General features: G+C 35.8%; 1 protein-coding gene across 1 annotated transcript in view; it reads right to left on the reverse strand.

Annotated features, from left to right (window-relative positions):
* Positions 1 to 4,051: 4,051 nt before the first annotated feature.
* abcd1 (ATP-binding cassette, sub-family D (ALD), member 1) overlaps positions 4,052 to 17,408 on the reverse strand; it is a 23,734-nt gene continuing 10,377 nt past the window's right edge. The window contains exons 2-10 of the mRNA XM_016503929.1: positions 15,582 to 15,762; positions 14,602 to 14,744; positions 14,031 to 14,202; positions 13,261 to 13,355; positions 10,606 to 10,751; positions 8,725 to 8,870; positions 6,901 to 6,985; positions 6,172 to 6,297; positions 4,052 to 4,782 (exon numbers count right to left, since the gene is read on the reverse strand). Of these exons, the coding sequence (XP_016359415.1) occupies positions 4,473 to 4,782; positions 6,172 to 6,297; positions 6,901 to 6,985; positions 8,725 to 8,870; positions 10,606 to 10,751; positions 13,261 to 13,355; positions 14,031 to 14,202; positions 14,602 to 14,744; positions 15,582 to 15,762 (1,404 nt within the window). The 3' untranslated portion in view covers positions 4,052 to 4,472. The remainder of the gene's footprint in view (positions 4,783 to 6,171; positions 6,298 to 6,900; positions 6,986 to 8,724; positions 8,871 to 10,605; positions 10,752 to 13,260; positions 13,356 to 14,030; positions 14,203 to 14,601; positions 14,745 to 15,581; positions 15,763 to 17,408) is intronic.

The following is a 17,408-nucleotide window of genomic DNA, read 5'->3' on the forward strand; positions in this document are numbered from 1 at the left end:
TCTATCTACACATGGATAGAAAACCATACAAGTCACCAATCTGTCCCACTATCTATCCATTTATCTGTCTCTGTGTATCGGTCTGTCTGTATAATAGAAAAAGAAGCTCCCTAAGCCCAAATATAAATATTATGCAATGAGAATTTGAGATTCACTCTAAAATGTATTAGAGTGCGGTGGACAATTTATGTTCAGAGAAAGCACAAAAGCCATCGGAACCAACTTGGCAATTTCCTTCTGAATGCATATGCTATAAAAGAAGGCACATGAATGGAGAGATGTTTTCAAGAGGAAATGTTTATTAGACTGCAGAGATACATTTTTATTAATTCAGGCAAATGTGCAAAGGGTCCAATATTGAATCAATTACATTGCAATCGCTTTTATCATAGTCATACCTAAAGAAAACACAATACAAAATAGTTTGTGTTAGCAACTAAAATATTAGTTTGAAATGTCTTACAAATAATTATTGCAATGAAAATATAATCAATTTGTGGTTCAAGATACAAAATCATCTGTGCATTACGTGTGCAAAATCTCACATTATAAAATATTTTAATAAGAAATACAGACATTATGAAATTCAATGTCATACAAATATTGTGGGCAGATTTTTCTTTTGAATAGAAATTTCTTTTAAAGCAGTAATTAAATGTTACAATCGTCAAACATCTTTCAAGTGACTGACCTTCTGAAGTCAACACACGACAAGAGAACAAAAGCACTTTGAAATGTTACATAAAAGATTGAAAGTCTAAGGACACTTTAAAGAAATGTCTCAGCTGGAAGAGGTCTTGTTAATGTTCAGATTAACTCTAGTGGTCATCACCCTACAACTAACACAATACACATATCAGACGCCATCACCTTGGGCTAAATCTGAAATGATTTAATCATCATGTGTCTATGGGCGTTCCTTCAGGCCCTGCGCTCAGACCAACAGAATCAAGCCCTTGTTTTTCATTTCTAAAAAGTCATATCCGATCTACCCTCTGGCTTTTTGTACAAAATTAGAGTTTAATTATTAGAAAAACATTATCTCCTCTAATGGACATAATTAGAGATGAAGGTTCAACTGATGTTTGTTTTACGAAGATAAAAGAGAATTTTGATTTGAATGGAAAACGTTCCTTGTAAGGTGCTTTTTATGGACGCTTGTTTCCACCACATAATAAAAGAAAATAGAAATGTGACTTTGAACTCACAATTCTGACTTTTTTCCCCCCTCAGAATTATGAATTTATATCTCGTAATTAAGAATTCAATGCTGACAACAGAATCAAGCCCTTGTTTTTAATTTCTAAAAAGTCATATCCGATCTACCCTCTGGCTTTTTGTACAAAATTAGAGCATGAAAGTTTAATTATTAGAAAAACATTATCTCCTCTAATGGACATAATTAGAGATGAAGGTTCAACTGATGTTTGTCTTATGAAGAAGATAAATTTAATTTGAATGGAAAACTTTCCTTCTAAGGTGCTTCTCATGGAAGCTTGTTTCCACCACAGAATAAAAAAAAATAAAAGTATGACTTATCTCACATATCAGGCTTTTTTCTTAGAATTATGGATTTATATCTCATAATTGAGACCTCGTGCAATGCTGACAGTTTACATGTCAATTCTGGCTTTTTGGAGTTTGGAAAACTCCACTGGAGTTTACAACTCATAATTCTGACTTCTTACAATTGCAAGCTTATTCTCACAATTCAGACTTATCTTTTCAGAACTACGTTTATAACTGTTAATTAAAAGTTAATTAACTGCGATTTCGCAATTCGGCCATTTTTTCCTGTGAGTTTACGTCTTACAATGCAGACTTTTTCTTTAAATTCTGAGTTTACAACTCCCAATTTTGAATAAAAGTATGACTTATCTCACATATCAGGCTTTTTTCTTAGAATTATGGATTTATATCTCATAATTGAGACCTCGTGCAATGCTGACAGTTTACATGTCAATTCTGGCTTTTTGGAGTTTGGAAAACTCCACTGGAGTTTACAACTCATAATTCTGACTTCTTACAATTGCAAGCTTATTCTCACAATTCAGACTTATCTTTTCAGAACTACGTTTATAACTGTTAATTAAAAGTTAATTAACTGCGATTTCGCAATTCGGCCATTTTTTCCTGTGAGTTTACGTCTTACAATGCAGACTTTTTCTTTAAATTCTGAGTTTACAACTCCCAATTTTGATTTCTTTTCGCAATTGTAAGTTTATATCCCACAATTCTGACTTTTCTTCCTAGAATTGTGTTTCTATCTTGCAATTCTGAGTTTATATCTCGCATGTCTGACTTTTTTCTCAGAACTGCAAGAAAACGAACTAGAATTGTACAATAAAAATTTGCAATAACAATTATTTATTGTATTCTGTGGTGCAAACAAGCTTCCGTAGCTTCTTGCTGATTGTTTAAAGAATAAAAGCTACATTTTAAAATTTGCCATTTCTTATGGACCACAATTACTTGCACATTATCACGGAAAAGATGTTTACAACATCCTACTGGGATATTCCCGTTTACATGTACACAGCATTCATGTGAATGTGGTCACTGTTCAAATATCTATTAGTATTAGATAAAAACAAAGAACTTGTCATCTACACTGTGGACAAATTTCCCCTTTTTGATTTTGCTTTAAAACATGGCACGGATTTGAGCTACAGCATTCATGGCACCTCCTTAGAAGTTTGAAAATACCACCCCTGAACTGATACAAAACAGCAGAGCCCAAACTCGACTGTCACCCTTTCCCTAAAGACAAAGGCACAGACGCACACGCCGCCTGGGTCCCGCAGATTTCCAGAGAATTCTTCAGAGAACAGCGATAACGAGCAAGAGGAACAGCTTTCATAGGTGCTTTCATCATCGACCGCATCTGGTGGAGTTGGCAGCTGTCTCCCACCCCCTCCAAAACACACCCAGTCTTGAGTACTACCCTCACACACACACATGCATACATAAACAAACACACACTAACTGCATTGTCTTTGTACAGTTAACAAAAGCTTTGAAGTGTTCACTGTGCGTTTTCTCTCTAGAGACTAAAGATGGGAATCTGATTCCTCAGTGGTTCTGCTAATGGTTCTTTCAGTAATTTTGAAGCAGGATGGATAATGATGAAAATGAAACAATTGTACTGCATTCACTACCCACAGAAGCCTGTTGTCAAATTATGAAATGAGATTTCAACAGTAACAAATCAAAAATAATTTGTTTTATGCATTGGATAAAAAAACAACAGGTTCACCTGTTCTCATTTGATCTGATCCTTTATCTCACTTAAATTTATACATTGTATTTCAAAACAACTTAATGTAATTTTTCTATCTATCATTCATTTTCTGTCCGCAAGGCTTTTAAACCTCCAAAAGTAAAAGTCTTTTCAAAACTTTCTTCACAATTTCTAGGTGAAAATGACAGCTACATTTATTTCTTGAAATTCTACATTTCAAATCATTTTAATGCAACTTCCTTACATTCAAATCTGAATTGGATTCTGCATCCAAATTTAACCCTCATGTTGTGTTCCAGTCATTTTCTTTTGCCAAAAATTTTTAATTTTATCGCATTGGACTAAAACTTGCCGACTTTGCTCACACAGAGTACATCAACTCCTAAAATTATAATTACCTTTTCCCCACCTTGTTACACTTGTGGTGTCCCCAGTCAAAAATTACCAGCCTACAAAAAAATTTTGATAAATAAATTTCTCATTATGCTACATTATAACCGAATATTGGATTCAATATAATCAACTTGATTTCTTTAAATTAGCACAGGTTTGATATTTCTTTTTGGAAATGATTGATTATAGGCCTCCTTGATCTGAGCTTATGCACCTCAGTTTTTAAATTAATATTGCTAAAATTAATAATAAAAAATAATAAAATATAAATAATAATAAAAAAATAATGCTTTTAACTGAGCTCAGCTCAATGAGGCCTATGATCAATCAGTTCCAAAAAGATATACAAAATCAGTGCTGATTGAAAGAAAACAAGTTGACAAAAAGATCAAATCCAAGATTTGGTGAAAATATAGCATAATGAGAATGTTATAAGCAATTTTTTAAAAAGGCTAGTCATTTTTGACCAGGAACAGCAAATTAGGTAAGGGATTGTACAGCACAAGGGTTAACATCCTGAATTCAGTTTTGAATGACTCACAACCCTAAATGTAATCAAAGTCTGTGAAAAAGAAAAGGTTATAGCTGTCTTTTTAAATCATGAAAATCGACAATTACACACTTAACTGTTGATTGCCGACTCTCACGCAAGCTAACAAAAAATAAGATGCGATTATGGATGCATAAACTGGTTCTGATTAAGTTCTTGATTCCCAACCCTATTAGAGACACATTAAGTCAATGCATGCATCTAAAACATATGTGGGCAGATATATGCACACACACACACACAAACGCTCACACCTGGCCTTGAATGCATCCATCATCTGTCTGCAAATCACTCCATAAGGTCTTTCCCTTTTCCACCGGATACCACATCTCTCTCCTTCTCCTCCCCTTCCTTCTGTTGCTCCCTCTCTCCCTCCATCCCGTCGTCTTCCTCCACTTCCCCTGGGTTTGGCAGACTGCTGTCCTCCCCCAGAATGCGGCACAGCTCTGCCAGCCGCTGCTGCATCTTGGGAATTCCTGAGAGCTGGGTCTCGAGCCGGAGCTTCTCGTCCTGCAGGGAAATACGTGTGGAGGCGTCCAGCTTTTCAAAGCGCCAGCCACCCTCGCCGTCAAACTGCAGCAGGTGGGAGTGGTACTTCCTGTCAACAGAGGAAGTTCAGGACAAGGTGTGTCATTTTGACTGATTTGAAAGTAACACAGAGACACTACTAGAGAAACCTCTGGATAAAACCATGTTTAAAGCTGTGCTGTGTCCTCATATGGGCTTTTTTCTTAGAATTTCTGGAAAGTTTTGCACTTCTAAAGTTTATTGTTATTTATTTCTATTTAATAAGTCCACTTATAAGGATAATCCAGGTTTCTTGCAACCATAAATTATCGTAATTTAGTTTTTTTGCACCCTCCCTTGTACCCTTGAAATTAAACATGCTGTTTATATGAATATTTTTAAGAAGTCTATATGCAAACATCTGGATAACAGCATAATTCACATCTTTATTTATCAGGGTAAAACTAACTTGTCAAAAACCTATTGGGTTTTGATATAGATATACATGACTGTTCAAAAGTTCAGGGTCATTAAGATTTTTCAAATGTTTTTGACTCTTCTGCTCACCAAGGGCTGCATTTATTTGATCAAAAATACAGTAAAAAGTGTAAAATTGTGAAATATTATTACAAATTAAAGTAACTGATTTTTATTTGAATATATTTTAAAATGTAATTTATTCCTGTGATACAAAGCTGAATTTTCAGTAGCAATTACTCCAGTATTCAGGGTCACATGATCCTACAGAAATCACTCTAATACCATTTAGAATTGGTGCTCAAGACATATTTCTTCTAATTATCATGTTGAAATATTTTTCTGGAAACCGTGATACATTTCTTTCAGGGCTCTTTGATAAATAGAAAGTTAAAAAGAAATGGCATATCTTTTGTAACATTATAAAAGTCTTGTATTGTAACAATTGAATGTGTCCTTGCTGAATAGAAGTATTATTTTCTTTAAATAAATGTTAATGTGTTCATGGATGCAACGTCATGATGATCACTTAAACGATTCACTTGCTAACTTCCACACACCCTTTCTCCATAACCCAAAGGCATAACATGACTCATCGTGGCTAGTTTTCCGATTGACGAAAAAAGCGTGGGCCGCTCCCCTGATTCTTTATTTTGCGATCTATTGCGATCAGAGAGACAGGTGTTTTCTCTCAGGGCACCTATTTGTGATTTTATGCTACAGTATTCAGCATCTTCAACAACCCATTACTGCAGCTTTGTTGGATAACTAGTCTGGGTGGTCTGGCTTTTTCGGTGTTGTGAATATTACAGTATGTCTACAAAGTACATCAATCTTCTACATCAAAAAAAGCATGAAATATCCTGTTTTCCATCATATATGAACCCTTTAATCTTATGTGTTTATGATTCAGTGCTTACTTCCTGAACGAACATAAATACACTTTTTTTTCCCACTAGCAATAAAGGAACTGCTCTTCATTTTCATACGATTGAAAACCCACCAGAGAGAAGGACGGTGTGTAATAGAGAGAAGCGCAATCCCAGCATCCTTTGCAGCTTCAAAGATTTTGCCCTCCACATCAATACTCACAGCACTCGTGCACTCATCCAGGAGGGCATATTGAGGCCTGTTAGAGATAAACCAGAGATTTATCAGCTTTAAACACAAGTTGTTGGGGACTTTTAAAGCAGACTTAAAAGCAATAGTTGGCAGTTGAATTGTTTAATTTTTTATATTCTGACTTGGGTTTTTTTTCCCTTCACCATTAATAAATATCTCAGTGGTTCTACAATAATCTCCCCTAAAGCAGCTGCTCGCTTAAAATGCAAAGTGAGCTGTATAGATTCCAAAAACACCCACTGAATCCAATTAAATGCTCATAACGTTCAGTAATTAAATATGTATCACTTCAGTGGCTTTAAGGAAACCATGAGCAGCTTTCTTACATGTATCATAACTTAGCATCTTCAAAGTGTTATTTTTTTTATTTCAGACAGAGGAAGTCATTCTACCAATTATCTCAAGCAACTGAAAGATCATTACTGAGAAAATATCCCAGTAACATCCCTGATTCTTAACTAACATTAAATTGGATTCAAACAGATGTTAGTCCAGCATTAACCATGGTGTAAAAAATGGTACTTCCATGATATATGCCTCTGCCTCAAATCAACTGAAAGTACATGTGTGTCATATTTAATAAAATGTCAGTCAAAAAGAACAGACGTACTTATGGTAAAACATCCTGGCCATGCCCATCCGCTGCTTCTCTCCTCCAGACAACACATCCTTCCAGTCGCTCAATGCATCCCAACCTGACAGTATTTAATAATGTTTAAATACTAACAATAATGTATGTTTACTACTAATGCAGTTTTGCTTCTTCCATATTACTGAATCATTTAAACATGCATTATTAATTATATGCTATTAATATTTTATCTAAATAAATCTGTTAGTTCAACACTTTACATCCAGTACAGTAAATGTGCTGTGCTGTGCTTGCTTTTACCCCGCAACACTGGTGAAAATAAACATTCATTTATCAGATTGTGTACACTACCGTTCAAAAGTTTGAGGTCGATAAGATTTTTCATGTTTTTGAAATAAGTCTCTTATAAATTTTTGAATTTGAATATATTTTAAACTGTAATTTATTGCTGTGATGCAAAGCTGCATTTTCAGCATCCTTACTCCAGTCTTCAGTGTCACATGATCCTTCAGAAACATGCTGATTTGATGCACAAGAAACTTTTCTTCTACTTTTCTTATTATTATCAGTGTCAGAATATTAAGTTGTGCTGCTTAATATGTTTGTAGAAACCATGATGCATTTTTTCGAATACTTAACAAAACATTTATTCTATTTCTTTGAAATAGAAATCTTTTGTAACATTATACACGTCTTTACTGTTGCTTTTGAGCAATTTAATGCAACGCTGTCAAATAAAGGTATTAATTTATTTCCAAAAATAAAAAATAAAAAAATCAAATCTTACTGATCATAAACTTTTGAACGGTAATCAGAGAATATTCCATCCTGAACATACATAGTTACAGTAGTTGTTTCCAATCTCACCACAGAAAAAGTAATTATATATTATTAGGGTTGGGTATCGTTTGGGTTTTTTTCGATACCGGTGCCAAATCGTTACTTTTAAAATGGCTCCGGTGCCTGAACCGATACTTGAAAAATAAATAAATAAATAAATAAAAATTCCCCAAAAAATGATGGATTGGCCATTAGCACAATAAACATGTCGGGTTCATTCATACTGGACGCCAGAGGGCGCCCTCGCACAGAAAATCCACATATCCAGTCACAGAAGTAGCAGAACTCATGACCCTCCAGGAAATCCCTTATATGGACAAAGGCATTGCTATTATAGCTGTAACTGAGTAAACAGAACATATAAATGTTTTGAATGATAAAACAAAGACATTAAACACTCGACTGCGACAATATAGTTTATCTGTGTAATTCAAGCCATCTCTGGTATTTTCATAACAGTTAAGTATATTTATAATCCATTGCTAATCGATTTATTCTTTTTAAAGTAGCCTATAGAACATATTTTCTGCCTCATTCTGTGACAAGAAGCCACATCAGATCACAAAAGGAAGCATGTCTGGACTGCTTGTCTGCATGTCATGACTGGTGTTGTGGAGTAAAAAGGTTATAATGTTCTCTTTTGTTGGACAACAGGTTTAGAAATGTGAATACAAGGGATTGGATTTGTATTATTAGAGCTTTCTGACTTGAGTTCACGTGCATTTTCTCAGTCGGGAAATTATTTTTCACGTGCGGTGCCGGTGATGATGCTTCTTACGTTCGTTTCGGAGAACCGGAGGACAAATATTTCAATCGATCTCTCAGGCATGGCACCGAAATGAGGCACCGAAATCTGCATTCGGATTCCGTTCTAGTACATACCGGTTACATAGGTACCAGTGCCATATTGGTACCGGGTTTCAGTACCCAACCCTATATATTATATATTCCCATCCCGTGATTGAAGAGAATATCTGAAGATGTTCCTGTGACGTCTCTTACCTCCTTCTCTCTCCAGGATGTAGCAGAGGTTCACAGTTTTGAGGATGTCCTCCAGCTGCTGATCAGTGATGTCTTTCTCCTGCATCTCCTGAACAGAGTGAGGATAGATGACCTGATCTCTCAGCGTTCCCACCGACATATAAGGCCTGAAAAGAGAAGAAAAACAATAATGAATCCAAAATAATCGCCTAGTTCTCTTTGTTCCAGATGAGTTCAAAGGAAACTTGAGTCCACATCTTTTTTAGTGGATTAAAATAGCAGGATTCTGTTGATGAAAAGATATTACTTCTGAATAACACTCATATTTCTCACTGTGTATGTAATGATATTTTCACTGTATGTCTCGTTTGATCTATTTATCCATCTATCCTCTGTGTTTCACATTTTGCATTAATAATTCTCATAAAACTAAGGCGAAATGGGTGAAATGTTTAAAAATGTAGTCTACTCAAAATCACTGTGCATTAGGCACATCTTCTAAAAGCCAGTTAAAAGTCTTATTCAGTCTTTTTTCTCTTTAACAGACATTCAGTGAACTGCAAGTGGACCAAAAGACAAGCAGCTGCTGGTTGGACACGTCCCGTTGTGTGATCATGAGCACGAAGCGATGCTGTACTCCTGTTGGGTTTGTAATGAAGCCGCCATGTAACGCAGTCACAGGAGCACCATATGTGCTGACTGCTTTTGGATTGTGCTCCTCTTTTTAATCAGCACACTCATCAGCGCTAATTAACCTGGCACGGCGTGGGAAATGGAAATAAACACATGCACGCACACCCACGTCTCTGCCTTCTAATTGATCTTAATTCTTAAACAAAATCCAGCAGACTGCATCTCAGTACTGGGTCCTGAACCTGCACAAAGAGAAATCATCAGCCTTCTACAATCATCATGACATTTGTAGTGTCTCCCAATACTGACATACTCTTTTGCAGCAAAAATTATTGATATATTTTTATTAAAAAAAATATATGTATTTTTTCCTAAATGGATATTGTTTTCAAATTACTAGATTTTAACATTTGGTTCCTATTGATGGCAATTATGACATTTGGTATTATTTATGCAAAATTATTTGGTCCTCCTAATTCTGATTCACAGAATTATTTAATTACAGAATTACTGAATATGTTTAAACCATCAAATTGGTTACATCCTAGAGTTAAAACCACGAAATGTAAGTTTAATTTTACTAGGTAAGTTTTTACTCTTGAACATGAACAAGAACAATATTCATTTTTTTATATATACAATATATCTATCTATCTATCTATCTCCATCTCTCTCTCTCTCGCTCTCTCGCTCTCTCTATACAGTGGGTACGGAAAGTATTCAGACCCCCTTCAATTTTTCACTCTTTGTTATATTGCAGCCATTTGAAGGGGGTCTGAATACTTTCCGTACCCACTGTATATAATAACACAATCTTAAACAAAATAATATAAAATAATAAAAACATTTATTTAAAATTATTTATAATATAATAATATAAATAACAATATTACCCATTAAATGAAATAATGATATAAAACATTTTAAAATACAAAAATTAACACCGAGTGATGATGCAAGCAATTCACTGAATCAGATTTTAAATCAATTCACTGAAATTTTGCTAGTGAAGTTCAAAATACTTCAACAGCTGCAAGTCACAAGAAAAGTAGGGATTGCAAAACTCAACTTAATGGCAACTTGAAAATGCATTAAAATCATTTTGATATTCATGAACATTGCTTCATTTTACGTATCATTTGATATGATAAACCCCAGACATAAAATCTAGCCCTACTTTCTACATACTCCAAAGCATATACCTTATCTTCAGCAGTGAAGTGCTTACTTTTAGTGCATACTTTTTAGGTCACAGAGTGCAGTCAGTACCTTTGAGGTATGTAAAACATGTGCTCGGGTGATGGCTTGTAAAGCACTCCGCTGTAGACGGGCCAGAGGCCGCTCAGGATTCTGAACAGAGAGCTTTTTCCACAACCGTTGGGGCCTGTGATCAGCAGATGCATGCCTTCATCAACCTGGAGAAAAGACCCAACATACCCCTACGTTACTAAAGACACACGAACGAACATACATGTAGCGGATCGCATAACACCCCCACAGAGAGAGAAAGAAAAATGCACAGAGGGACAAACCACGGGAAACAGCTAAATGTGTTTACAAATTCAGTAAAGCCACAGGGTTAAAAGGAGCCACTGTGATGGGAAACGCTTGATGGTTTTCAAAGGCCTCTCTGCAGCACAACATACTGAGAAAAACAGATCGCTCCCTCTCTACACCCTGTCATTATGCTAAAGCCATCCATTCACCAGACACACATAAATACACCAGCACGGCTTCCTGCTAGAGCGTCAATTACCATTAAAAGACCTTCAACACAACACCAAACCAATGTGAGTCATCTGGGTTCAAAACATCTGGAATGTTAATGATAATACTAAGTATAGAGACAAGCTGGTTGAGTGACTTTAGTCTATTCTGATGGCTGTCTGGCAGCAAAGTGCAGATTTAACCGGAGAGAACTGACAAATTAATCTTAAAGGAACAGTTCATCCAAAAATGTAACAACCTCAAAGCAACGCCACATTCCATCTGGCCTCCGTGATAGGTTTTATCTATGACATCATAGTCTACCGAGCTTTCTTCCTCTTGGCTTGTTCATTGTGTCATGAGTGCACCGCATGACTGCGACATCAGGGCCATGAGAGGGTATTAGCAGCATGCCGCCCCTGCAAATCGAGGCGATGTTGTGGAAACCCTAAGAGCACACCAACGCGCGACCGGAATATAATCAGCACATTGTCCGGGGCAGACCACAGGGGGGTCACACTGTGGTACTCATGACCCATTTCTCAGAATTTAGCAGGAAACATGAATTAATCATATGGGAGCAGATACTCAATCCAGACTCAAGAAATGTGTGCACGGAAAGCATGTGTTGCATTCATAACAAGTGCATTCAAGACAAGATACTCACTGAAATGGTAAATTTAACAGACAAACAATGGGTCTCATATCATAATAATTGTGTAAGTTGCGTACCGATGTGCACAGGAATTTTGAGCCAAATTTCCCCCGGATTCACAACAGGTGCGTACAGACATTTTAATACTGATCCATCTACATTATTATAAATTTATAAATGTAAGGTCACTTAGTTATTTGATTTCTAATAAACAAATGTATATTAGAAATTATATTCTACTTTATATTATAGAAAGATTTAATACAGTATATTATATCAATTATATATTTTAGAATTCAAATTAAATAGCATTATAGTATTTCAATTAATATTTTAATATTTTATTTTATGTTTTTAGTTTTATATTTTCCGTTTTCATTTTAGTTAAAGTTTTCATAATTTTGCTTGTGTGTTTTTTTGTTTATTTTATATATGCCTATGTTGTTTTGTTTGTTTTTTATTTGAGTAGTTTTAATCATTTTAGTACATTAAGATAAACTAAATTAAAATGAGAAATGCTGCCTTGGAAACTAGATGAAATAAAAAGTTTTTTATATTTAATTTTATTTTGGATAACGTTTATTATATTTCAAGTAACAAAAATGCTTTTTTAATAGTTTTATTTAAATATAACATTAACTATGATATAAATTATAATATATATTAATATATTTGTATTTTTTTAATCCACAGGTCTACAAAACTGCAAAAAAAAAAGCTGAAAGTTTATTAAAATTGTTTAAGAAAAGTGAGCAGTTTAAGTGTAATTTTCCTTAAATATTAACCTGATGCTAAAAAAAACCCCACCTACACATGTCCACGTTGTCAGTCAACTATCGATGTATCAGCTCTGCAGGCGTTATCTAAAACGTGCATAATAAACAGCCGTGGTGAGAATATATCAAAGGAAAATCTCCAACATATTTTTCTGCACTTATCTTGCTAGCTTTAAAGTTTACAGCTTTAAGTCCTGCCAACGTGTTTCGGATTGTACAGAATAGCTGACTATATCCTCACCAGCGCACAGGCGGGGAAACCTAATTCAAATATTCCATACAGATAAGCTAATGTAAGATAACAGGTGATGCAAGCAAAAATTGCCACAGTAAGAGTGAATGAGCAAAATACATAAATACAAATTCTCCACGGGAGTCTCATAATATATCTTCTCCTAAACCCACTTTAAACTGTCAAAAGTTCAGGCACTGATTAGCAATGCTGTATTATCAGTGAAGTACTCACAGAACTAGGCTAGAGAAATAAGAACAGATAACAGCCTCATTGACATATTCACACTTCACATGCGCATAAATCATGCAGAGAACAGCATGTTGCATCAGACCACTGACTCGTTTACTCTGCATGAGCACAAGATATTGCAGCAGAGTGATAGAAATAATTTAATATACAGTCTCCTTAGCTGGAAGATGGAGAGCGGTTTTAGTTGGATGTAACAAGTATGCAATGCCTACTACACCTTGTCACCCGCATGCCAATTTTGCACTGGTAAAATTAGATTATAAATTAAAATGACTCAAGAACGTTTTAAGATGGGAATTTACCTGTATGTCCAGGCTGGAAACCACCACATCCCCTGTAGGAGTTATTATGGGCAGGTTTTCACATTTGATGCCCTGTTCCACATCAATCACCTCACCTAAACAAACACGCACAAACATGACAAGACAGTTACTTAATGAAAATGTTCAGTATAGTACATTAACATACTGATTACTATGTACTGTTCAGTATGTACTGTTTAATATACACTACTGTTCAAAAGTTTGGAACAGTAGTGTTTCTTAAGGATTTCTTATGCTCACCAAGGCTGCATTTATTTGATTAAAAATACGGTAAAAACTGTAACGTCGTAATATTATATTTCTATTTGACTATATTTTTTAATGTAATTTATTCCTGTGATCCAAAGCTGAATTTCCAGCATCATTACTCCAGTCTTCAGTGTCACATGATCCTTCAGAAATCATTCTGATATGCTGATTTAGTGCTCAAGAAATATTTATTATAATTATCAATGTTGAAAACAGTTGTGCTGCTTAATATTTTTGTGTAACCAGTGATTTATTTTTCCAGGATTCTTTTCAGGTTGAATATTAAGTTAAAAAGAACAGTATTTATTAATTTGATGACTGTATAGGATATATTTCGTCAAATGTAGTAAGCCATCTGCATATTCCCTGCATATAGAAAACTGCTATACTTTCCAAAGTGTACGTACTTTCTGAAGCTGTAGACAGTACACTATTTCAAACATAGCTATGACACTTACACAATACACAACTAAAACAGATAAAAATAAACTTGATCAGACCTCTGATCTGCAGCGGTCCCTCCACTCTCATGCCATGTTTTATCTTCCCAGCCGCCCCTGTCTCTTCTGGTTTCACCTCTGAGGCCGAACGACGGTACACTCCGACACGCACATCCTCAAACACCTCAAACATCTCATACACGCGAGCCGTATATCCAGCCAGTTCTGTGACCTGTGATGAGATCAGTACTTTTTAGCCACATTTACAAATGAAACCTTGTATAAGCAATGGCTTTGACTGAAATGACTAGTCAGGAAATGGCAGGGAATGATTTACTGGGAGTTGAATGCACAGTGTTTAGGTTTGCTACATTTACATGACATAAAGTTGATAGATGACTAGCTGATACTCAGTTTACCTGCCCCTAAACATCAAATACAAAAAGCAAACTGCGGTTGGCTATTTAAAATTGTTTAGGTTTATTGATTTAAAATAGGACAACTCAAGACATTTCCTCTGTAATTGTTTAGTATTTATTTGTTCATATATTATGCTTGGTTTGTTCTTTTGCTGACAAAATCTAGATTTGAAAGCACTTTTTCTAAAGTTAGTAGGTGAAATGCATCTCACCTCTTTGTAGGAGACCATGATCCTCTCCACTGCATCAGCTGCGGCGTTCAGAAGGTTCCGGGCCGTGGTGAAGGCCTGTGTGCGTTCACTCACCAAGTCTTCCTCCTTCATCCCCAGGGCTGCCTGTTTTACATCCTCTGAATCTGAATGAATGTCACAAGAACAAGACTGTGAGGAAAATACAAATAAATATAATAAAGGTGAAAGAGCAGCGAACACGTCTATCACATTTTAGAGATCTTGTTTTGAAGTATTATGGAGAGCAGTATGGGGTCAGTAAAAAAATAAAAATAAATAATAATAATAAATGAAAAATTAATACTAACACATTAAATTGAAAAGTGACAGTAAAGACATTTATAGTGTTACAAAATGCTTCTATTTCAAATAAATGCTGTTCTTTTTAATTTTCTATTCAGTAAATAATCCTGTAAAAAATGTCTTACGGTTTCCACAAAAAATGAAGCAGCACAACTGTTTTCAACATTGATAATAATAATAATAAATGTTTCTTGAGCAGCAAATCAGCATATCAGAATGATTTCTCATGGATCATGTGACACTGAAGACTGGAGTAATGATGCTGAAAATTTAGCTTTGCATCGCAGGAATATTACATTTTAATATATACTTAAATACAAAAGAGTCATTTTCAATTATACAAATATTTCACAATATTACAGTTTTTACTATATTTATAATCAAATAAATAAATGTAGCCTTGGTGAGCATAATAGAATTTCAAAAACATTTCAAAAACATCTTACTGACCCCAAACTTTGAATGCTACTATATAAGCGAATATCAGGTACAAAAAATTTAATTGTACCAAACTGTCCCCTTTAAGAACACCATATCAACACATGCTCAAGGACGTCCAAAGACGTTTTAGACTGAAACAATCACACAGCCAAAACGTTTGGAGTCACAGATGCAGAGAGGAGAACAGGAACTACAGATAATCATGATTTAATCCATACCATATTTAGAGTATCCGGTGGCAGTGATGATGGGCACAGCGACCATGACCAGGCCTGATGCGCTCCAGAGATATTTCATCAGGAACTGTTCCAGCATGACATACCACAGCCTCTTGAACAGGATCAGGTTAATCTGCTCGGACAGTGCCATGTAGCTCCGCTGCAGCTGCAACATCTCGATCTGCGCAGAGCACAGACGCAGGCACGCAAACACACACGTAGACACACATACACACAGATACACAGGCAACAAGATAACATCAAGTTGAGGAACACGCAAGCTCACACACAGGTTGGTATCCAATAATAAAGCATCCAATCAGGCTTCTTGATTCAAGATAATGACATTTCATAACCTTTTGTATTAATAAGAAACATATATTTTTAAACATAACATCAGAGCATATTAAAATCATCATGTAGGTTAAGGAGAGTTAAGTGTAGTGTGTGTAAGTGTAGGCCTCGGGTCAAAGAGGCGAATACAGACTTTTGCCCCAATTCCAGGGCCTTCTTTGTATTCAGACACATCACATGACATCTCTCTATGAACACTTTCTCTGGCCATATGACTGTGAAGTTCGGGAACATTTCCCATTGCAGGCATGGGGCACTGTTTGTTCAGCAGGGGCATTTGCAAAACACCTGTTTTACAGTCTTAAAGGGATAATTCACAGATAAATCAAAATTCTGTCATCATTTACTTACTCTCACCCACAAACCTGCAATTTATACTATTACAACATGACTATATACTATATACTATACTACAGACTTTTTCTGTCATAGGACAAAAAAAATGTCAATGTTGATAACAGTTGTGCTGCGTAATATTTTTGTGAAAACTTTTAGATTTATAGTTATTTAGGATTCTTTAAAGAATAGAATGTTCAATAGAAAAGCATTTATTTGACATAGAAATATTTTGTAATATTATAAATGTCTTCTTAAATTGTAAATATATTATTTATTATTATTATTATTATATATAACAAACAGTCACTTCCTGTTTGTTGCTGCCGCATGTTTTGAGTTGAAGCTCCTTCAAGTTAATTCTTTATCATCTATTTTTCAATCTTAAAATCCATTTTATACACCATAATTTTCGTTTCTATAACGTGTGAATATATTCCCAATTTTATTCTACAACAAAAACAATCGGAGCACCTTGTTATCACTAGTTTGATTTTGATTTTCCAATTCCTCTACTAGCTTATAGCCCGTTGGCATCGCCTTTACTCACTGTTACTTGCTTTAAATGGCGGATTTGTGTCTATCTTTGAGTGCAGGTGAGGACGCATTCAGTGCAGCTCGAGCTGGAGACCATGGAGAAGCAGATCCGCGACCTGGTGGAGAAGCAGGACCAGCTGAGAGAGCAGAGAGCCGCGCTGGAAACATCCCGGGCTGACGCTCACAAGTCCGGGGTAAGTATACAGCGCACTGCTAACACTGCCACCACCTCTACTCCGGGTGTTTCTCTGCACAGGCCCTGTGCACCCAGGATGCAATCTTCCCAGATGTCCTTCACTCCGGCACCGGGACACCACGGACCCTGGGTGCACCAGCAGCGGAAGACGCGAGCCAGGCCCCGGACGAGGGCCTCTCTCCCTCCGCCGCATCTAGTCCTTGAGATCTCCACCCGGAACCGCTTAGCTACCATATTCCCAATTTTATTCTACAACAAAAACAATCGGAGCACCTTGTTATCACTAGTTTGATTTTGATTTTCCAATTCCTCTACTAGCTTATAGCCCGTTGGCATCGCCAGCGTGGTTGCCGCTAATCTTGCTTACATTGCTTAAACTCCATTCTTTTAATCACTGTTACTTG

The sequence above is a fragment of the Sinocyclocheilus anshuiensis genome, unplaced genomic scaffold (genome assembly GCF_001515605.1).
Source record: "Sinocyclocheilus anshuiensis isolate Anshui unplaced genomic scaffold, SAMN03320099.WGS_v1.1 scaffold258, whole genome shotgun sequence".
In the NCBI taxonomy this organism is placed as follows: Eukaryota; Metazoa; Chordata; class Actinopteri; order Cypriniformes; family Cyprinidae; genus Sinocyclocheilus; species Sinocyclocheilus anshuiensis.